This window comes from Eleutherodactylus coqui, chromosome 4, assembly GCF_035609145.1.
Source record: "Eleutherodactylus coqui strain aEleCoq1 chromosome 4, aEleCoq1.hap1, whole genome shotgun sequence".
Taxonomy (NCBI): Eukaryota; Metazoa; Chordata; class Amphibia; order Anura; family Eleutherodactylidae; genus Eleutherodactylus; species Eleutherodactylus coqui.
This window is the reverse complement of record NC_089840.1, coordinates 86,027,825-86,051,106: the sequence shown is the minus strand read 5'-3', so window position 1 is coordinate 86,051,106 and position 23,282 is coordinate 86,027,825. Positions and strand designations below refer to the sequence as shown.

At 42.1% G+C, this 23,282-nt stretch overlaps 1 protein-coding gene across 3 annotated transcripts in view; it reads right to left on the bottom strand.

Annotated features, from left to right (window-relative positions):
• The window catches only part of ACOT9 (acyl-CoA thioesterase 9), a 31,805-nt gene that overhangs the window by 1,286 nt on the left and 7,237 nt on the right, over positions 1-23,282 (bottom strand). For all 3 annotated transcript variants that reach the window (XM_066599813.1, XM_066599814.1, XM_066599815.1), the window contains 12 exons: positions 18,835-18,880; positions 15,878-16,048; positions 15,416-15,453; positions 13,686-13,769; positions 11,493-11,596; positions 9,650-9,723; positions 8,684-8,751; positions 8,478-8,589; positions 7,305-7,395; positions 6,436-6,521; positions 3,200-3,287; positions 2,362-2,512 (listed from right to left, as the gene is read on the bottom strand). In XM_066599813.1, coding sequence (XP_066455910.1) covers positions 2,362-2,512; positions 3,200-3,287; positions 6,436-6,521; positions 7,305-7,395; positions 8,478-8,589; positions 8,684-8,751; positions 9,650-9,723; positions 11,493-11,596; positions 13,686-13,769; positions 15,416-15,453; positions 15,878-16,048; positions 18,835-18,880 — 1,113 coding nt within the window. The remainder of the gene's footprint in view (positions 1-2,361; positions 2,513-3,199; positions 3,288-6,435; positions 6,522-7,304; positions 7,396-8,477; positions 8,590-8,683; positions 8,752-9,649; positions 9,724-11,492; positions 11,597-13,685; positions 13,770-15,415; positions 15,454-15,877; positions 16,049-18,834; positions 18,881-23,282) is intronic.

Below are 23,282 nucleotides of genomic sequence, written 5' to 3'. Positions count from 1 at the left end.
TTGCGTTCCAAGAGCCATACCTTTTTCATTTTTCCATTGACATGGCCATATAAGGGCTTGTTTTTTGCAGGACAAGTTGTACTTTTTGGTGGCATCATTTTTGGGTATATATAATGTATTGCATAACTTTTGTAAAAACATTTGTAGGGAGATTGGGGGGGAAAAAAAGCAATTCTGCCATTTGTTTTTTGGATTTCCTTTTTTCGGCGCTTAGCATGCAGAATAAATAATGTGATATCATTATTCTCTGAGTCAGCACGATTACGGCGATACCAAGTTTATACAGTTTTTTTATGTTTTGCTATTTTTGTACATTTAAACATTTTTTTTCTTAAAGGTTTGCTTTTGTGTCGCCACATTCCCAGAGCCGTATTAATTTTATTTCTCCATTGCCAGACCTCTAGAAGGCCTTGTTTATTGCGGGATGAACTCTAGTCTTCATTTATCTAATTTTTAGGAACATGTAGAATTTTGATAGCTTTTTATTCCATTTTTTCTAGGGGCAAGATTAACAAAATCTGTAATTCTGGCAGGTTTTTGATTGTTCACTGCATTCTCTGAGCAGTATAAATAATATATTAATCCCTTCCAGGACGTACATTCTCTTCATACAGTGCGGGCATCAGCTATTACGTCATAATGCAGGAGCGATCAAAGCATTGCATGTTGTAGTCCCTCAGGGGGACTTAAAAGAAAAGTTAAAAAAAAGATTAATAAAGTTTTATTAATTGTGGGGGGAAAAAAAGTTATAAAAAGTTTAAAATCACCCCCCTTTTGCCCTATCTATAATTAAAAAGCTAAATCATAAAAGAAAAATACATGTTTGGTATCGCCGCGTTAGTAAAAGTCCAATCTATCAAAGTAGTGCATCATTTTCCCCACACGGTGAACGTCGTCCGAAAAAAATAAATAAATAAAGACCACTAGAAGTGCACTTTTTCAGTAACCCTGTCTACCAGAAAAAAACGCAATTGGTACTAAACGGAAACTACAAGACATCCCGCAAAAAAGGAGCCCTCGTTCAACTACGTCGACAGAAAAATAAAAAAGTTATTGCGCGCAGAAGATGGCGGCAGAAAATAAAAAAAAAATAAAATGTCTTTGTAAAAAAAGTAGTACAGTAAAAAAAGGCTATACAAGTTTGGTATCGTAGCAATTGTACTGACCCATAGAATAAAGTTATGTTGTTTTTGTTGCAGTTTGTGTGCCGTAGAAACAAGACACACTGAAAGATGGCGGAATGTAGTTTTTGGTTTTTTTTTCATTTTACTCCCCTTATAATTTTTTTAAACTTTTTCAGTACATTATATGGTACATTAACCCCTTAGTGACATGGCCTATTTTGGGCCTAAAAACGCAACGATTTTTGGCGGATTTTCATCTCCATTTTTCAAAAGCCATAACTTTTTTATTTTTCTGTCGATGCGGCCGTATAAGGGCTTGTTTTTTGCGTAGCGAACTGTAGTTTTTGATGGTGCCATTTTTGGGTACATAGACTATATTATAAAACTTTTATTATTTTTTTTATGATAACGGAGAGAAAATGCATCAATTCTGCCATAGATTTTTTTTTTTTACAGAGTTATTCATGGAACATAAATGATACAATACATTTTTTCTGCGGGTCGGTACGATTACAAGGATACCAAAATTCTTTTTTTAGGTTTTTCCACTTAAAACCCTTTTTTTGGAAAACTTTTTTTTCTATAGCGCTGCATTCAAAGTCCTGTAACTTTATTTTTCCATGTACGGAACTCTGTGAGGGCTTATTTTTTGCGGGACGAGCTGTAGTTTTTATTGGTACCATTTTGGGGAATATACGGCTTTTTTGATCACTTTTATTGCATTTTTTGGGAGGCAAAATGCTAAAAATTAGCATTTTGCCTCTGTTTTTTAGCGTTTTTTTTACACTTTTTGCCGTACAAAAAAACAACAAACGTTCACCTTTTTGTACACGTCGTTATGGATGCCTCAATACCAAATATGTGCCATTTTAATTTTTTTTTACCTTTTTTTATGCTAATATTAGAAAAAGCATTTTTTCGAGTAACTACCTACTCGGGCGAAAAGATTCGGGGGGCGGCGGGGTGGAGCGGGGCGGAAAGAGAGAGAGAGGTCCCCACTGCTCCACCCCCCGAATCTTTTTGCCCGAGTAGGCAGTTACTTGAAAAAAGCGATGCTCGATCGAGTAATCGTCCTAAACGAGTACGTTCGCTCATCTCTAGTTAGGGCCCATTTTCCTTCTGTGATTATTGTTGGTAATTTTGGAAAAGGAAAAATAAAGAATTTATAAAAAGAAAAAAAAAAAAAGGATTAAGGAGAGAAGTAAAGACAATTTCTTCTAACAAGTTTCATACTCACCTCCATATGTCTGAGGCACAATCTGTGGCACTTCTTTATGGGACATGTATGTAAAGTGGAAGATGTTGGTTGTATGATGTTCTCGGGTGATGGGATCTGAAACCTCACTGTGCACCCTTACTTGCATGTAGTTATTCTCCGTGTAACACACCTACGTGAAATACCACAACAATCATCACAAATGAAGCGCAAACTTTAATAACTTGCATTATCTTATACAATTAGTTTTACATTTACATGTGAGATAATGTATTGCTTCAACTATCTGTGCCCTCTGCTAGCCACAATATACGCTCTATAATATATCCTAAAATAGTGCGCCTAGGCTGTAGTAGTCGTACAAACACATAGCTAGGGCATCCTGCACCTGCAGCAAAGACTCAGTTTGGCATTCCCCCGTATATCTGACGTTTCCCCACTGTGAACCCATCAGTCACAAGAGCGAGGGTCTCATGGCCCAGTTTCCTCCTCCGGCAAGTGGTGGGACCCCCAGCGATCTTACATTTATCATCTGACCTGTGGATAGGTGATAAATGAGAACGAAAAATTCTGCTGAGTGTGGCCGAATATTCCATGATGCGTGGAAGCATCCCAAGTCTAATGGCCATTTACACATAATGATGCCTCCTCAAAATGTGTTCAGACGAACGACATTGCGCGATAATCATTACGTCTAAACACAAAGCCATCGCGCACTTTTCGTTTGTCGCTCAGTTTCAGCCTGCATGAAAATCATGGCTGGTTCGCTCACTTCTCGTTACGTCTAAACGCTCCCCGGTCAGTAATGAATCTGTATCTTATTTCAACCCATGTAACAAAGAGAAGAGAAAAGTCCTACCTGAGAGGACAGGAACAGTAATGACCCAATCTCCACTGGTCTCTGGAACATGATGTCATCAACAGCTATTACATATGGCCTAGAACCACTGGGAAAGAAGGTTCTGCTTAAAACCAAGGATCACAATAATCCTGACATTTTATTACGTTTGTGTTTTACGTTTCTCAAACAGTACAAGACTGGTGCATGACCAGTTCATGGTCTGTGGTGGTATTCCAGCAATGCTCTCAGCTACATCCTTATAAAAGTGAATAGGGCTGTGGTAATACATCCGAGCTGTCACTCATTTCACTAGATTGCTTTGGGACTGCCATTTTCATGATTGTTGGGGTATCCAGCAATCGGACTCCCAGACACCATATATTTAAAAGCGTTTTTGGTGGAATAATCCCCTTTAATGAAGTCCTACAATATAGCAGAATGTTACCCCTGAAGCTGAAACCCATATCGTATCCTAATTCTGCCTCTGTGCTGCATTAACAGCATTTGCAGGGGAAGCAGGGAGAGGTGTAAAAACATCTTCAGGAGGTTCTACTCTGTACTGCAGCTACTACTGTGTACGAAGGATAAGGAGTTTCTTCACAGCGCACTTCCAGCAATCCAGAGTATATAGACAACGCGTTTCGCCAACTACAACCAATAGCTTCGCCAGGAACTACTACTGTATACTATATACACAGAGGGCATCTTGCTTTCTCCTGCAAATGTTGCCCACAGACAGATTCTAGAAAAGGTGTCCATTAGAAAAATGGCATCACAATCAGATTCAAATCTCTCAGGTACAGTTTCATTGTAGAGGACTATGGGACTCGTTTAACCCTTTCACTTCCAAGGCAAGTTTTACAGCTTTGACAAACACAATGAAAGCATTTATAAATCCGACACACCGTACATTTTCTGAAAGTAAACACCTGGCACATTGTGGAAATGCTATCCAGCAAGTTGAATATTGCATGCCTAACACAGGAGGAAGTGCAAAACCGGTTAAAGTGGATTAAAAAAAAACAAAAAAAAACAAAAAACGATAAATCGCCAGGCCCAGATGGAATACACCCAAGGATTCTAAAGGAACTAAGTGACATGATAGCTAGACCGCTATTTCTTATATTTATGGACACTAGAGAGGCCGGGGTGTTATACCAATGGATTGGCGCATTGCCAATGTGGTTCCAATATACAAAAAGGGGTCCAAAAGTGAGCCTGGTAACTATAAGCCGGTAAGTGTCACTTCAATAATTAGAAAAATATTTGAGGGGTTTCTGAGAGACGCTATCCTAGAATACCTCAAGGAAAACAACAGTATAACCCCTCATCAGCATGGGTTCAGGAGGGGTCGATCATGTCAGACCAATTTGATCAGCTTGATGACGTAAGCTCTAGGCTGGACCTGGGAGAGTCTATTGATCTCGTATACATGGATTTCTCTAAAGCATTTGACACCGTGCCAAATAATAGGCTGATATATAAAATGAGACAGCTCGGATTGGGTGAAAACGTGTGTATCTGGGTAAAGAACTGTCTCAGAGATAGAAAGCAGAGGGTAGTAATAAATGGTGCGTACTCTGATTGGGCCACCGTTGCTAGTAGGGTGCCACAGGGTTTAGTATTAGGCCCCATTCTGTTCAGTATATTTATCAATGACCTGATAGAGGGGCTGCACAGTAAAATATCAATATTTGCAGATGATACAAAATTATACAATATAATCAATGCAACGGAGGACAATGTACGGCTACAAACGGACCTAGATAAGCTGGGGGCTTGGGTAGAAAATGGCAAATGATGTTCAATGTTGATAAATGTAAGGTTCTGCACATGGGCAGGAGAAACTGATGTCACCAATATACACTAAATGGGGTACTGCTAGGGAAAAGTGATATGGAAAAAGACCTGGGGGTACTAGTCGACTGTAGACTTAACTGGAGCAATCAATGCCAGTCAGCTGCTGCAAAAGCAAATAAAGTCTTGGGGTGCATTAAAAGAGGTATAGAGGCGAGGGACGAGAACATTATTCTTCCGCTATATAAGGCACTTGTCAGGCCCCACATGGAATACTGTGCACAGTTCTGGACACCAGTGATCAGGAAAGATGTTGCAGAGCTTAAGGGGGTTCAAAGAAGGGCAACTAAGTTAATAAACAGAACGAGAGGACTGGAATACCCAGAGAGGCTATCAAAATTGGGATTATTTACCCTGGAAAAAAGCCATTTAAGTTGCGATCAAATAACTATGTATAAATACATGAGGGGACAATACAAGGATCTCTCACAGGATCTGTTTATACCCAGGACTGCAATGGTACGTCTAGAAGAAAGCAGGTTTCATCACCAACATAGAAGGGGGTTCTTTACTGTAAGAGCAGTGAGACTGTGGAACTCTCTGCCTGAGAACATGGCGATGGCAAAATCCATAGAGGAATTTAAGAAGCGACTAGACGTCTTTCTAGAACGCTATGATATTACAGGATATAGACATTAAATAACCAGCGGGTTGTTGAACTCAAATGTTGATCTAGGGATTACTCTGGCTGTCATTATGGAGTCACAAAGGAATTGCCTTCCTCTCGACCAACAAGAAAGGGGTTGAAACAGGCTGAACTAGATGGACATTGTCTTCATTCAGCCGAACATACTATGTTACACTGATACGTAACGTTTTGTTGGACAAAATAATCCATGTTTGTGGCTGAAAGTTTGATCCAAGCAGAACCTCAGATACACAATACCTACTAAAAAAAGTTCAGGATTAGAGATGAGCGAACGTACTCATTTAGGGCAATTTCGCAATCGAGCACCGCTTTTTTCGAGTGACTGACTACTCGGGCCAAAATATTCGGGGGGGGCGGCGTGGCAGAGCAGGGGTAGCTCTCTCTCCCCCCTCCCGCAACCCCCCCCCCCCCGCTCACCCCCCCGTCGCCCCCCGAATCTTTTCGCCCGAGTAGGCAGTTACTCGAAAAAAAGCGATGCTCGATTGAGAAATTGCCCTAAACGAGTACGTTCGCTCATCTCTATTCAGGATGTTCAGAATTCATACATACCACTTATCAACTGCGAAACCACGAATTTAATATATGCATGAGAAATTAATAGTGTTACTGTACAGAATATTGCAGCTACATATTGTATAAAGAGCTTTCACTATATTTAGGACATATTTTGTGTTTGCATGAGCTGTGAAATCTTAATTCCTATTATATTCAGAGGATCAAAAGCTAGTCATTGGAAAATAGCACTTACCCATAAGAACAAGCGATTGCCCATCCTAATTCGTGTGCTTTCCTCATAAGAAAACCACCAAAGATCCTATTGAAGATATTCCTTTGCTGAAGACAAGGGGATTTGAAATATGTATATTTTAAAACATTTTTTTTTTTTAACAATAAATCATCATCCATCATCCTCGCCGAACTCCAAAATATTCCCCATTAGTCATGATGCAAAGCAGGACAAGACCCCCAGCACAGGGCACCGTATATTTCCAGATACTATGCAGAGATGATACTTCATAGCTAGACTGAAGGAGCCCTGTGTCATCTGACTGCAGATCCTCTGTTATAAAATGTGAGCATGGCCCCAATATGCTGTCTTATATTAATTTTTGAGGCACAGTGTCTTATTTTCAGGGAGTGTCTAATAATATTCACCTACCGCCGGCGTTCCGGTCCTCGCACTGGCCTCAGTCGCTTCTGCAGGCTGCCGCGTCCTCCTTCAAGCCAACAGAATAGTTATTCCTGAACATCATTGAATGGCTGTGATTGGTTAATCCAGCGGCGGCTTTCCTTGGCTGACACTGTTCTGGATTAACCAATCAGAGCATTAGCTTCCTGGAGGCGGGGTATTCAAGCCCCACTTCCAGGAAGAACTGCTCTGTCGGCTTGAAGGAGGACGCGGCAGCCTGCAGCAGCGACTGAGACCAGTGCGAGGACCGGAACGCCGGCGGTAGGTATTATTTTTATTTTAACATGTAGCCTAGCAAGGGCTTATTTTCAGGGGAAGGCTTATATTTCAAGCCTCCCCTGAAAATTTGGGTAGGTCTTACTATAGGAGAAAAGCACTAAAATATGTAATGTGCTATGGTTTTCTCATTATGCTTTCATAATAATTACCTGTGGATGACAAATTTCCAAACCCTTAAGTTTAGCATCTTCCATCCAAACTGAATTAGGTGGCAAGATACGACTCCTGAAGCTCACAGTGCTGTAAGACACACAATAAGGCACTTCTGGAAGTTAGAATTAAAAAAGCCATTCTGGAACTTGTTTATAAGAATGCAGTTTGTTATCTAGATTACAAAATGACGAAGAAAATAAAGCCCGCGTTCTTGTGAATCTGACTCCTATACATACAGCAGCTGGCTCACATGTGAGCTTTTACCTGCTGATTAATCCCCTCTATTAGCCAAGAAATATTCTTTGTGGTGGTCTCAAGGTGATTACATGGTCAGCACTAGAGATGAGCGAGCCTACTCGGCCACGCCCCTTTTTCGCCCGAGTACCACTATTTTCGAGTACTTCCGTAATTGGGGTGAAAAGATTCGGGGGGCGCCGTGGGTGAGTGGGGGGTTGCAGCGGGGAGTGGGGGGGGGGGGGAGAGGGAGAGAGAGAGGGCTCCCCCCTGTTCCCCGCTGCTACTCCCCGCGCCGCCACGCCTCCCCCCGGCGCCCCCCGAATCTTTTCACTCGAGTACTGAAGTACTCGAAAATAGCAGTACTCGATCGAGTAATTACTCGAAACGAGTACGTTCGCTCATCTCTAGTCAGCACGTATCTATCTAATCTTATCTATCTTATCCATCCAATCCATCCGAATTTAGATTTATCAACACTATCTCCATAAAGAAGTGTCCTTGTTGTACATGAAAACCAATAAACATTCACTTTTCATTTTCTTAAAAGGGGTTTTCTGGGACTTTCTTGTTGATTATGTATCCAAAGAATAGGTCATCAATAGTGGATGGTGGGGGTCCGCTGTTCGGGCCCTAGGGATTAGATGGTATAGGGCCAGCTGTTAGTGGGAATGAAGACAGACGGAGCTGTCAGATTCCGGCTCCACCCTCACTGACAGCTTCCACAATATAACAAGGTCATCAATAGTAAAGTCCTGGAAACCCCTGCTCAGTTTTCTAGTGACTGTGCATGAACAAAATCCAAGCTTCAGACTAAGTTCATACATGACAGATCTTCCCTCAATAAAAGGCAACTTTCTGATGCCATTAGGAAAAACCTAAAACGACAGAAAGACCCCACTATCTCATGTCCTTTATTTGTTTCTCTGACTTACTTTGTATCCAGAGTGTTTAGAAATATGTCATGGATAATCTTCCTTTCTTCGGCGGTTGGAGCCATTTTTAGTAAAGATGCTGTGCTGAATTCAACTCTTCTCAACTTGTTCACTAGAGGTAACATGACCAAACAGAGCCAGTTCAAAGGAGGTGACCGAATAGAGAAATCAGCACTGGTTAAAAAAGTAATCAATCAAGTACATACATTCTCCTTGCTTAAAAAGGCTTTCCTCTTCAGGACCTTCTGGTACTAATGGATTAACAAAAGCTGGCCTAAAGGTGGGAGGATACAATTAGATCAGAATGCAGAATCTGGTTATCAAATCACAAACTAACATGAAATTAGAGGGTCTTTAAATTGCTCTCATTTAGTTTCATGTACACCAATGGTCTAATTAGTTTCCCCATGTTGTAACATTGCCACAATTATGTATTAGAGCATTTACTTTACAGTGGTGTCAGGGAAAATTATTATATATGTTCTAACAGTAATAATATATATATATACATACATACACACACACACACACGTACATACAGTATCTCACTATATTGTACACACACACACACACAGATATATAGGTCTCACTATATAAGTGAAATAGAGATGTACTAAAAGTTCGAGTCAGAGTGTTAACTGTCAGAACACAAGACAATGTTGTCATGAGGACCTTGGAGCTACAGTCAATATTCTTACAAAGCAAACAGAGAACCGGATGCCAGCAGCACAATCCTGCAAACTGTCTCCAGCAGGGAAATAACAATGCAAAGTTGCACTTGAATCCAAGGTCTAGAGTATAGCCAAAAATAGAGAAATGTGACAGCATCGATGGTGCAAAACAAATCCTCTTCATTCCTTCCAGATGAACAGACAGCAAGCGGTCTGTTTGTTTGGGAGGAATAAAGGGGATTTGTTCTTGCAAAGCACTGATAACCCGGCAGAAAGGTTTGCTAACATTTTAAGTCCCGCACCAGTGTTTCTACAGGAAACTCCCCCAAACTGCCTGGAAAGAACACTTTTCATGCAAATCAACATCTGCTGTTCTGCTGGAGGAATAGTCCTGTGAAAAACGGAGCAGTTATACTAATGGGACTTTAATAGAGCAAAAGATGATGCCTCAATAAATTTACAATGCAAGAATAAAATCTTAACAGAGCACTATGCACATACCTCCTGTTCTCTGGATCTCTGGCCACCATAACAAACGTTGCATCCAAAACTGGAACGTAGATGCCATCATGGAGCTTAAGAGAGGAAGAAATACAACTGCTTTGATAATCTGTGAGGAACAGAGACACCACACACCCATAATACACTGCCCAAATTAAATGACTACTGTATGTCAATCAACAGGTCACTTAAACAGGGCCTGTCATAGCCTCATGTCAGCAGGGTTGGCTACATAGCTGGCAGCCGCAGCCCCTCTAACTCCAACAATTTATTTAAATGATAGTTACCCCAGCTCCACCATACTAGCCCTTCTTAAATTCAGTTCCCTGAGCTGTGAATGTGTCTAGTAGCGACTGCAAATAGACACATTCACAGCACTGAGGGCCTAATCCAAGAGCCGATATGGGGAAACAAAGGTCAGTGCCATTGTTGGAGTCAGTGGGGCCACAGCTGCAATAATATGCAGCTGAACTTACTGACATGTCAGGGGTCTGCCAAGATTAAAGTGACCCTTCAGGCTTGAACAAAGACACTACCTATGCATACTAATGCACTGTGTGTATCAAGTAGTCAGAGAAGCTGGTGCAGCCAGGCCCCAGTGGGTTTCTTTAAACAGAACAGGATAGGGAATAAAGATCTAATCGGTGGGAATATGACTGCCGGGACCCCTAATGATCAAGGCATGGGTTTCCTGTTTGCCTGGCCCCCATATGAATGAGAGAAGCATGTGTGCTGCTGCTCCATTCATCTTCAAGGAGCTGCAGGTTACTATTTGTGGGATGATTTGCTTAATAAACTAATTTTCCAGTATAGGGATTTCTAGAGCACTTCTACATTTTGTAGAATCACTAGCGTATTACTGTTAGTATAGGAAGAACAATCTGTAGTAGTAGATATCCCTTGAGAAAGCCAGTATGAAACGCGTGTCAGGGTGCAGACAGAACCGGATCTGCAAGTGTTATCTTTGTATATGACAACTCACCTGATACTTCACGTTTAATATTAATTGCGTTATACGCTTGTATACTTAGTATTCACTAAAGTAACTATCAGATGTGGGTCTATTCATTGTTGATGTGATTGCAGTCCGTGTTTCTTACGGCTTCTTTTGAATTCGTTATGCCTGTTTTTAGGTAAACGTTTTGTGAACTAGTCTATCCAATGAAATATTGTTTAGGCCGCCGCACACGGGCGGATTTGCCCACTTCAGATTCCGCAGCAAATACCGCCCATAGCATGCTATGTAAAACGCGATTTCATCTACACGAGTGGAAATCGATTGCGATTTTCCACTTGCAGAGGAGAAATCGCAGCATGCTGCAATTCTGTGCAGAGTCCGCATGGACGGCTTCCACTTAAGTCAATGGAAGCCATCAGACTCGTGGCTATTCCACAATCATCATTGTGGAAAGGTCGCGGGATCCGCGTCATCGGCTAGCGATGGCACGGCATTATCTGTAATGCCCATGTGGGCCTGGCGCGCCGGCACCTCCGCAGCACAGAAAAGATGGCGGACAGGTACACAGGGGTCACTAGCCGAGCAATGGGTTGAATTCTGCTGAGGGATCTGGCACAGTTGTGTGCAGACGGCCTAAATCTGATGTTTATATATGTCTTGCGTGTATACATATTCTTCTTTTGACATACATTAGTACAATGGCTGTCTTTAAAGGTTCTATAGAAGTAGAAGGAAAGACAAGAGAGACTTGTGAAATATATATTTCTAGGAAAAGAAGGATATGGCATCCTAGGGGGAAACCAACGTTTCTCCCATCTCTGGGAAGAGTTTCTGTATTTGTTTAAAATGTATACAGTGTCTAAATGAGCCCCAGGTCTCACATACCTGTAACATGTGCATTTTAACTTCCATTGAGGTCTTCCCAACCCAAGACACATGGCCTGTCAACTTGATATCACAATCAGGAGAAATAGTCTGTTTACGAAGATCTGAAATAGATTACAAGAAGAGAAATATAGAATATGTAGAAATGTTACTGCTTTTGTTTCATTAATGCACATAAAACCTTATACAAGATGGTAACTACACTGCATTACTGTTGTACGTGCGTTGTGTCCGCACATGAATTAAAGTATGCAGATTTGTTTTGCTCCATTTCAGTACGATTTCTGCATGGACAGCTTCCATTATAGTCAGATGAAGCAGTCCGATCTGTGGCCCGTCCACAATTTAATTAAGGATGGGCCGCAGATTCTGCAGGCGTTTAAAAAAAGAAAAAAAACTCCACTGCGCATGTGCGATGGCAGTGAAGAAAACAGAAGACCCGGACAGGCACACAAAAGACCCGAATGGGTTAGCAGTGTCCTCGGCCACGGGCAAGGTCAGATTCTGTAGCGGGCTCCCGTATGCGGAACCTGATCCGCCCGTGGATCACACGGGCGGAAATGCCTCGAAAATCTTGCGGAATAACCGTAGCGAGACCACACGGAAATTCCACAAGATTTCCGCGACAGAAAGACAGCGTCAAAACCCACGTAGGTTTTGAAGCGGCTTCACCACCTGTATTCCGCTGCGACCATCTCTCCTCCTAGAGAGGAGAGATGGCTGCAGTGGAAACGGCGATACAATTGGCATGCCACAGCTTTGAATTCCGCGTGGCATTTCAGTTTCAGTGGGTCTTGGCCACAACGGCTTGTCCGCAGCGTATGGACGAGATGTTTGCAACTCTCGTCCACTTTGCTGCTTAGGCGCAGGTGCAAGATTGCAGGCAGAATTTCCATGTGGAAAGTCCGCTTAGAAATTCCTTAGCAATTCCGTCCTGTGTGAAACCAGCCTAAATAGGCTGCCCATGTTAAAAAAAAAACAAACCAAAAAAAATAAATAAATAGAAAAACGAAAAAAAAAACCACAACAACACCCTCCCTATACACCTTTCTCTCAGGTCGGCTGCACACAAACGATCCGGATTCCGCATGCAGGTTCCCGCAGCGAAATCCAGCATTGCCGATGACGGTGGGCGCTCGTCAGTCATGCACAGTACAGATTTAATTTTTTTTTATTTTTTTTAATATTTGTATTTCCCGCAGTGTTGCTAAGCGATGACGTGGATAATTGACATTGCAGTTGGGCTTACGGATCAGACAGCCTCCATTGACTTCAACGGAGGCCGTCTGTGTGGAGTCCTCAGCACCATAGAGCATGCTGCGATTTTTCCTCCGCTCGCAGAAAACACAATTAGTTTCCACGAGTGTGAAGAAAAAAGCAAAAAGTACATACCTTTTAATGTATGCGATTTGCTGCGGATCCTCTGTGCAAACCCCGGCCGTGGATTCTGCGATAGGAATGCAGTCACGTGAAGTCGGCCGGAGGTCCTTTCATTGACGTTCACAGGCTGCCGAGGCAGTCTATAAATGGGATATCAAACTGCTGTAGCCAAACACAGATCTCAGCAGTCAACACAGTGCTGCCAGTGAAAATAGAAATGCGGTGCCGAGGTGTGGGGATCCAAGAGGAGCAAGTACAGGTATACAGGATCTCTTATTGTGTATTTTATCATGGGCAGCCTATTAAAAAAAAAAAGTCAGAAGACCCCTATAGAATGGCTACACTTACTAATGCATACGTTTCTCCCGTTAGGCCAGTTCCCCATTTGACAGTACACTGCAGGGTGCCTGAAAGTCCAGTAGTTCTTTTCCCGATGAGGTTACACTGACACTTGACCGCCCAACTGAAGGTGGTCTTTTGTGTTGTGGGTTCATCATAAGGGTTTTATTCCAGAGCTGTGACTAGTAACTGGGAATACAGAGACTGAGCTCAGAGATGGGCAGTAATATAGTGCAGAAGGAGACGAAGATGCATCATGGAATTTTTAGCAAACGGAGCAAATGCAAGTCCTGCCTCACACCCCAAAGTTTGCTAATGGCTGCAGTATTACACTGGGGAGTAATGCTAAAACCAAATTTCTTACATGCAAGTTATCTGATGTTGCCCAACATTGTTTAGACAAGTTTCTACTGGTAAAGCTTTTTTAACTGCTCCCCAAATAATACCTTTAATACCTTCACCTATCTTGCTTACCTATCTTATCCACCAGAGCTGTGACGATTGACAGAGGAGACATGTTACGGGATTCAGACTTTGTATGAGTATAACAGACGAGAACTAGAGTGAAAAAAGGGAAAGGAAATCATTATGCTTCTCAATGTAGATAAACACAATCACAGAAAACAGCCATATACTTACTCACTAAGGAGTGCCTATAGATGCATCCTCTCACCATGCAGGTAGCTGACTACCAAATGAGGGAGCTAATTGCACCAGTGCAGGACACCACTGAGACAGCCAATCACACTGCCTCTTGATATGGAGAGGGGTGGCTGCTTGGTGTATACTCCCACACAGAATGAATACAAAGTGGCAGGCCATTCTGATATATGTAGTTCACCACGCAGACCAGCAACCTATTAATGACACCATGTTAATTCGGCGGGTTGCGCTGCATTTCCATCAGTGAATCACATTGGTACTGCCACCTTGGGCTCCCCCTGGAGTCTTAAAGCTACGCTGCATGTGAATGATAGATAATAAATGCAAGGCATTGGTTGGATTTTGGCCAAGATACATGAGCCCACTAACCACTTCACGGTTCCTTGCATGTAGTGGGTCCCTACACTAATATAAATACATTACAGAAGGGGAAATATATTTCCCCTCAATATAAATAAACAATTAAGCCTTGGTATCTTAGATCTTTGTAGCAGATTTAATTTAAAATATGCTCTCCTGTAATTTTACAGCTGGTGAATGACACTGCCAAATCCATCTACAGTTAACAGAAGAGGACGAGGAGGGAGATGCTGCTGCAGTTTCTCAGTGTGTCCGTGAGGCGGCATCCTATGAAAGGGGACAGACCATAGCCAGTGGGAGACAGCCGATGGGCTCGTAGGACACATCACACCATGAAGAGTATACCCACTCAACAGGCATAGAGGGAGAAACTGTTTATTACTAATAACATTTGACCAGGATGTCTTGTCTGAAGTTTTTTTTTTTAACATATACACTATATGGACAAAAGTATTTGGACACTGCATGTTTTTCAGAAAAAGTGCTTTATCATTCTATTTAGTAACGTGTCGGCCATCCTTTTGCTTGTATTACAGCGGTAATATGTTGAGGCATACTTTCCACAAGTTCTCTGTAAGTCTGGGCAGGAACAGCTCGCCATTCCTTGTGCAAGGCTGTGAGAAGAGATTGGTGTGAGGATGGGCGTGGGTGACGGTGTCGTACCTGTCGCTCCAGTTCGTCCCACAAGTGCCCGATCGGATGACTGAATAGTTATTACAAAATGAGCAGCTTTTTATTTTACCCATGCCCTTCCCAGCATGCCGTTCGGCAAACTCGGTATTTGCATATTTGCTGATTTTCAGCAGTGTCCAAATACTTTTGTCTATATAGTGCATAACAGTCTGGCCAAATATCTCTTCCACCCAATGTTCTCTATACATGGGTAGTGAGAACGAAGGTCACTAATACAGATTGTCAGTAACATTACAACTTCCATATAGTCCATTACAAATTTCTAAATGCTGTATTGAGAGCTGTTGATACTTTAAGTGCCCGATATTATCGTCTTATAGCCCAACAATTAGCCTGGAACTAAAGAATAAAAGGTAGACCTACAGAGAAATTCACTGGATACGATTTCTACACCCCAAAGTATTAATTATGAAGGTTTCGCAAGTTTGACTTCTGTGTTTTCACAAACTGCTTTTATAGTATCCAGTTACATCGACAAGGTCTTATACCTCCAAGGCTGTCCAGGTCTTCAAGGATTTTGCCAAACCTACAATACAATTACAGTTTAAGTAGTCAAACTAAAAACAGTGGCCTCAAACGTCTTATAAATGGTACTGGGTCTTCATGATTCTTCAGTACGAACACAGCCAAAATACTTCATGGGCGGTCTAAAAATTTTAAGAAATTCAGTCCTCTCCTATGAGTCCCATAAAGTAATGAATTTACTGCTGCACCGAATCTGAAGATACTCACCTTCCTCCCTGTTCTCTCGCAAGCTGCATACAGTAGACAAGTCCACTCAAGTAGGCAGTGGGTGAAAGGGGAGGAAGGTGTGTATAAGAGAGTAACTTTGGACTCAGCACCCCAACTCTTATCAGTGCATTACCTTAGTTTATGGGTCTCATAGGAGAGGACAAAGCCCATTTAGTAGTCATTGTATATACATATTGCTTCAGGCAAAATATTCTTACCGGACATTGTTGTATACATTCAGGTATTTTTCTCTCAACTGTGGTTCACTGCCAAGTGGTAACAAAACCTCAATATAACTGTCCTTCATCCTGCGTGGGGGAAGATCTTCTTGCTTCTTGGCCAGGAGGGACTGCAGGGCTTTCCTTTCCTCCATGGCTTGCACATGATCTCTAATATAATCCAAAAGAGCCAAAAATAAGACACCTGTTGCTATCGGATGGCAGTTACAATACCCTGTACTTACACACTTAAATAAAGTACATTTTAGGCAAGGAAAGAAAAACCACACCATTCTCTTACTTATCGTCTCCAGCACGCAGCCTATTTTCGGGTTAAGTCAGTTTCACATGAAAGTATTATGGCTGCATTTCTGAATCAGTGATATGGACGTATATCGTCGCCCAACAATGGAGTTTACTGACCTGAGTGGTCCCATTATAGGGATCTAGGATGGTGACAGTTCGAGTCAGTAGACCTCACCGTCATATGGAACACGGAAAGGTCACCGTGATACGTGTGTGAAGCTGGCCTTAAGAACGTCCCATTTACGGAGCGGTTTTATATACAGCTGTAACAAGGGCTTATTTTTTGTATTATTCACTCGCACTATTGCAGGGTACATAAAGCTAATCAATTAAACTTATATTCACTTTCAACTGTATTATAATGTGTTCTTTATTCTGTTAGTTGGCGCAATAATAGCGATACCAAATGCATTGTTTATCATCTGTACGACTGGCACCGTAAAGAAGACTTATCTATGCACAAGTATAAGGCTGCATGTACACGGCCGATATTCTCGCGTAGGTTTTGTGTGTTGCGGGACGCACAAAATGACACCCCATTGTTTGCAATGAGTCTATTTACATGGGAGATTTTTCTCCCGCAGCAATGCTGCAAGATAGAAGAGTGCCAGCATGTCCTATTTACATGCAGGAACAGTGCATGCAAACCTGCGGTGTCCAACACATCACACAGAACTCGGACATGTTATCCATGTTCTGTGCACTGCGAGTCTCACCTGAGAATGTTGGGCGCAACTCACTATCGGCCATGTAAATACGGCCTTTTATCAAGCAACCATTCACCCCAGCTTTTTATGAATGGTAGATGCAAGACTAGTTCTTCATCAGTATTTCGCACCTGTGATACTTCCCCCATATAGCATTTTGCCTTTGACATGTTGCTGGAAACTGGGGTTCGTACCTGCCCTTGTAATGCGTTATTCAGTGATTTTGTATGATTTGATAAATGTTAACAATAATAGCACATTTTATGGAGAAATAAAAAGGGGAGGGGGTTCACCACATTTCAAGAGTCATAACTTTAACTCCTTTATCTTTCAGTCGATGTAGCCGTATAAAGGGTTTTTGTGCTTTGGGTTTTTTTGCAGAATGTTAGATTTAGTGATGGAAAAAAAAAATCACTAATCCTGCTTTTTGTTTTTTAGTTCTTCACCGTCCATTTCAAACAACATTTTAACTTTATTACCCTTTGGTTACGATTGCAGGAATACCATATATGTGTCTAAAATGTCTTAAAACACTTTTTCAAAAAGATAGAGATATAGATATATATATTACATGCTTTCACTCTTTTTCTTTAAACTGTGAACACTTTATTTTCAAATAAATTGTACTTAATTATATTTTTAAGCCCACTAGGGCACTTCACAATGCGATCACTTATAAAATGCTTTGGTATACCACAGCATTGCTGCCTGTCAGTAATGAACTGACAGGGAATCTAGCAGGCTGTCCCTTTACTAGGTTCCCAGCTGCCTTGGTAGCCATCATCACCCTGTGAAAACATTGTGCCATGCTGATGGGATGAAAATGGGAGCCCCTCCCTCTTTCCAACCACCTAGATGCCCCTCCCTCTTTCCAACCACCTAGATGCCAAGGTCGCTATTGTCCACAGCATCTAATGGCCACTGCAGTGGATGTTGGCTATATCTGACACACAGCGCCCTCTGCTGATGGTATGGGCACAACTATTGTGCCCGTACCATCTACTAGCCGTACAGTGACTGTACGTCCATTTGTGGCAATACATCAACAGGATGGATACCCAGTTACATGTATTTGCGGGAAAAGTTTAAAATGTAATTTGTATTTGGTGTGACTAGGGGATAAATCCACCCCAATAGTTTTCCCTGAGGCGGGAAACACACGTACAGTTTTTGATGCTTTTCTTAAAGCCAAAACCAGAAGTGGTTCCCATAGAAAGAAGTCTCAATCATAAACTGCATGTGTGAAGACACATCTTTAACACTGATGCATAGTACTGACACTTTACAGGTGAGGTTGCCGCCGTACGTCATCAGTATTTGCGGTCATTGTTTTTATGTTCTACTGGGTTAATATGGATCCGTATTTGCCCAATAGAAAACAATACCAATGAATGTAACTACACAGACAAAAGTGGTGGATTAAACACGACCGTGAAAGATGCGGCCATATGAGGCCATACGTAGATTTACATTGGCTTCATATTACGGTCTGCAAAACATGGACCAAATACTGAGTAAAAATTCAATACTCTGAGAGCGGCCTTAAGCCGAGTTCACATCAGCGGGATTTTTCCCTCATTAACGGACCCAAAATATTTATTTTTAAAAGAAAAAAAAATTGTTCCTGTATGCATCAGTTAGACATCCTTCACAAGCAGTTTGTAACGGATGTTATTGGTTTGCTCAAGGGCTCGTTCACACTTTGCATCTCTCTGTTCCGTTTTTAGAACAGAGAGATGGAGTTAAAACAGAATGGAGAGGTTCCATCTCCTTTCCCATTAAATGGGAGGCTTACAGTTTGCTTCCATTCCATTGGATTTCTGTAAACCCAACAGAAGCAAAATGAAAGCTTTCCATTTCTGATGCAAAAGGGAAACTTTTCCTCATTGTGCACATTCATAAAAGAAATACAATATGGCGCAGCATAATATGGCGAGTGAATACCTCCAGTTTGTAGAGGCTCCAACTATTTCCCTCAGCTTATCACGCACTGTAAGAGAAGGAGATGGGCATTGTTACTAGAGGGCAAACATACTAGAGCAATGCAAGAGACAAGGCCATGCGAAATAAGGAAGAGCAAGGAAGACACAGACAGCAGCTGGAAGGTCCCACCATAGAACTCACCTCTGTAGAAGGCCTACCCAGATAGAACGAGAGGATGCAATTTACCAGTTATTACAAGCGTATAAATGGGGATTCTTTGTGTGGCGTATGCCCTATTCCTGTAGTTTAAGGGAACCCGTTACGTTCCCACAGCACCATAACCTAACATGGTGCTACTAAGAGACGGGAAAGGGAGCTGGTAATTCACTGCTGTTGCCCTTTGAAGATCCCATGCCGCTGGTAAATCTGACTCTTTTCAGAGTCCTGGGCGCAGGGTTCTCTTAGACTTGTACAGGAGAGCCTGCTTACGAGACTCTGGAAAGGGACAGATTTTCCAGCTTTGTGCGATCTTCAGAGAGCGCTGGATCAGAGGATTGAGTGACTATGGAAAAAAACAAAAAAACATCACCCGGCTCCCTGTCACATCCCCTTACAGCACTGTAACTTACTTCAGGTGCTGTGGGGACGTAGCAAGTTCCCTTTAACCCCTTTAGGATGCGGCCTTTTTTTTTTTTCTTTTTCTCCCTCTTTTTTGATTTCCCCCCCCCCCCCCCCATTTAAAAAAAATCATAATGCTTTTCTTTATCCATCAACGTAGATGTCTGAGGGCTTGTTTTTTGCAGGATGAGTTGTATATTTCAATAGTACTATTTACTGTAGTATATAATGTACTGAAAAACTTTTTAAAAAATTGGAAAAACGGAGTGAAATTGAATAATAAACTGCAATTACACCATCTTTGGGAGAAGAGGGTGTCTTGTTTCTACGGTGTACACACTGCAGCAAAAATGACCTAACTTTATTCTGTGGGTCCGTACGATTACTACAACAAATTTATATAGGGTTTTTTTTTGCTGTACACAGCTTTACAACTTTATTTTTTTCATCGACATAGTTGTACGAGGGCACGTTTTTTGTGGGACATCCTGTAGATTTTATTGGTAATATTTGGGCATACATGTAACTTTGATTGCTTTTTATTAACCTTTTTTTGTTTATTTTTGGGGACATGGTGACCGAAAAAGCGCAATTCTAACATTGTACTTTTTTTGACGCCATTCAGCACATGGGTTAAATAATGCATTACTTTGATAGATGAATATGGGAAAAGGTTTTTTTTGTTTGTTTTTTTAAAACTCAGAACTTTAAAATAAATATATATATATATATATTTTTTTTTTTTTTTTTCAAAACTAAATCAATTTTTGTATTCCCTTAGGGGACATAGGCTTGCAATGGTTTACCCAATTATTTTTCTATCTGAAATAATCATGTCAAGTATAACCAAGCCATTGTTAAGATCCCAGCAGGTAGATGGACAAAGACAGTAATCTAGGGGGCTCTTGTCACTATAGATCTGGCATATCTACAATAATACATGTACTATTTCTTTTCTCATGACCAATTTTGTGGTCAGTCAGGACCTCCTTGCATATTTATCAGTCTTATGTAACTGCAAACTTCCCAAACAATAAGGATTTAGGCAAGAACTTAAAACATAACAGATGAACAGATAAAAAGGTCAGAGCTGTAGAAGAGAATAAGAGCAGCATTAACCAAGTGGGATGAAGATGAAAATAGATCACACAAACCCTCAGTCATGAATGCAGAAAACATGAAGAAATGCATTTTGCTGGCTGGATAAAGCTTTGCAGACACTGGTAGAGGTCAGTCTTCAACTTATGAGGGACTCCTCGAGTTCCCAAACATTTGGCCTCAATGTTTTCTAGGTAACACTATGGTTAGGAACTAAGTTTGTGACTAACAGGTGACAAATCCAGATCTCCATGCGCTTGTTGAGGTTGAGGTGATTAAGTGCTGGAAGCCATATTGATTTATGATGTAGCATAACAGTTCCTGTTATACAAGCCGTGTGCTATTTTTATATCCTACTATAGAAAAATACAGTATTTTTTGGACTATAAGACACAACTTTAGCAAGAAAAAGATTTTGATAAAAAGGGTCTACATCTTATACACTGAAGCTCACCATCCTGCAGGTCCTCTGAGTGCAACAGAGCACAGCAAGAGAGCAAAGCTGGTGTGAAGGACCTTTCCGAGGTCTCGATCCTGTGGCCAATCAGAAGTGAGGGAACAGTCATACCAGCCAGCAAGAGAGCCCAGCAGAAAAGCTGGGTTTTTACACTCACTGCAACAAATCATTTATACCCTTTAAGATCGAAATGAGGCTGCAGCATGTGTGTGCGTACGTACGTACATACATACATACATACATACGGCCTCGTTCACACGGGCGACAAAGTCGTGCGATTCTGCTGCGTTGCTACAAATGACATGTATGTGAAACCCATGCTTTCCTATGGGTTAATTCACACGTGTGATGTTTTGTAGCAAGCCCTAATTACAGGGGGGGGAAAAAAAAAAAAAAAAGGATACATCACCTTAGAAGCGCTGTCAGCTCCGTCGTGTCTTCTCCCAGCACTATTCTCCCTCATCTCTTCTGGCCGGGGATTGAAAAATCCCTGCCTCGTGGAAGCGCTGCCTGCAATTGGCTAAGCGTCAGCCAATCACAGCCAGCCCTTCCAGGAGGCGGGGATTTTTCAATTCCTCGCCATAAGAGATGAAAAACATTGCCAGGAAGAAGATGCAGCGGAGCCCTGGACAGCGCTTCTAAGATGGTGTATACTTTTATTCTGTAGCTAGTGCTTATTTTCGGGGTAGGGCTTGTATTTCAGGCTTGTTTCCTGCATAGAATCGTGGTGCCATGCAGGAAAACATCGCTAATGTATATGAACCTATTCAAAAGAATGGGGGGTTCATATTTATGTGTCTCAACGCACAAATCTTACCTGATTGTCTCGCCAGTGTTAAGGCAGCCTAAGGCCTCATGTCCACGGGGAAAATCAGGCCCGCTATGGATTCTACATGGAGAATCTGCAGCGGGTCCCTCCTGCCCCGCGGACAAGAGGGCTGAAAATAGGAATTTAAAAGAATTTACCCATCCGTAGCGGGCGGGGAAAGTCTTCTCTTCCTCACGGCCGGATCTTCTTTTTCGGCTGGCGGATGAACTCGTCACGGCTGCGGCACGTCGCCGACGTGCCGCGCGCATGCGCCGGGCACATCCGCCGAGCCGAAGCAAGAAAGTTGCGGCCGTGAGGAAGAGAAGACCTTCCCGGTCCGCTCCGGATGGGTAAATTCTTTTAAATTCCTATTTTAGGTCTCCCGCGGATCCGGACGGCTTCCATAGGCTTCAATAGAAGCCCACGGGAGCCGTCCCCGCGGGAGACCCGCATGAAAATGGAGCATGGTCCAGATTTTTTCATGCTCCATTTTTTTTGAAATCCCTTTTATTGACCATCCGCGGGTATTTATCTACCCCGCGGGTGGTCAATGCATCCCTATGGGGTGCGGATCCGCGGGCAGGAGAAGAGTTAAAATCTGCTGCGGATTTTAATTCTTCTTTTGCCCGTGGACATGAGGCCTTAGAGTATGTTCATATGGCGGAATTCACAACGGAATTCTCTGCATGAATTCCGCCTCTAAAATCCATGTCTTTGTACTGCGACACTCGCTGTTGATCCGCACAGCGATTTAGCCAATCAACGTGCAAAAGCTGCATGTGAAAAATGCATTTCCATGTAAATTAGGGCTAAATCCCTGTGCAGATCTGCACCAAAAACCGTGGATGTTGATGCAGATTGTAGAGCTGGAATTCACACAGGAAACTCCACTGTGTGAACACAGCCTTATAGTACTGATACATGGGCCTATAGTCAGCCGAATAATCTCTCGAACTGTCGGTCTGTGTAAACACGGCACCCAACGAAGTACTGAGTGAGAAGTCGCTAGTTGTTCCATTTCAGTTCACTGAGATGGAACAACTTCTCGCTCAGTATAAACATGGAGTCGTTCATCTAGTGATTGGAGGCGGACAGACGGTAGAGATCTCTGGCGGGCTCCGCCTCCATTTACCACTATCACTCCTGTTGCCCCATCCAAAGTCACCCTTCCAGCAGTGGATTGTTGCCTTTTAATCCCCACCTTAGAATTTAAAAAAAAGGAGGTGCTACACTGGGCCAACGAAGTTAGTGACACTGACCTCTCCTGTTCCTCAGATCACCAGAAAAGTATGAAATATGTTTCTCCCAAAATTTGTTGCCTAACCCTGGGGTGCGTCTCATAGTCCAAAACACTATGGTAATTATGTCTATGGAGAATCGTGGTTGTTTTCGACTCTCTTGCAAGGTGCAAAAGCTCCAGTCTAAACTTAGAAGTCCAGTTCTGTTTCTGTCAAATACCAAATAGATTGACACAGTAACAAAAGGATC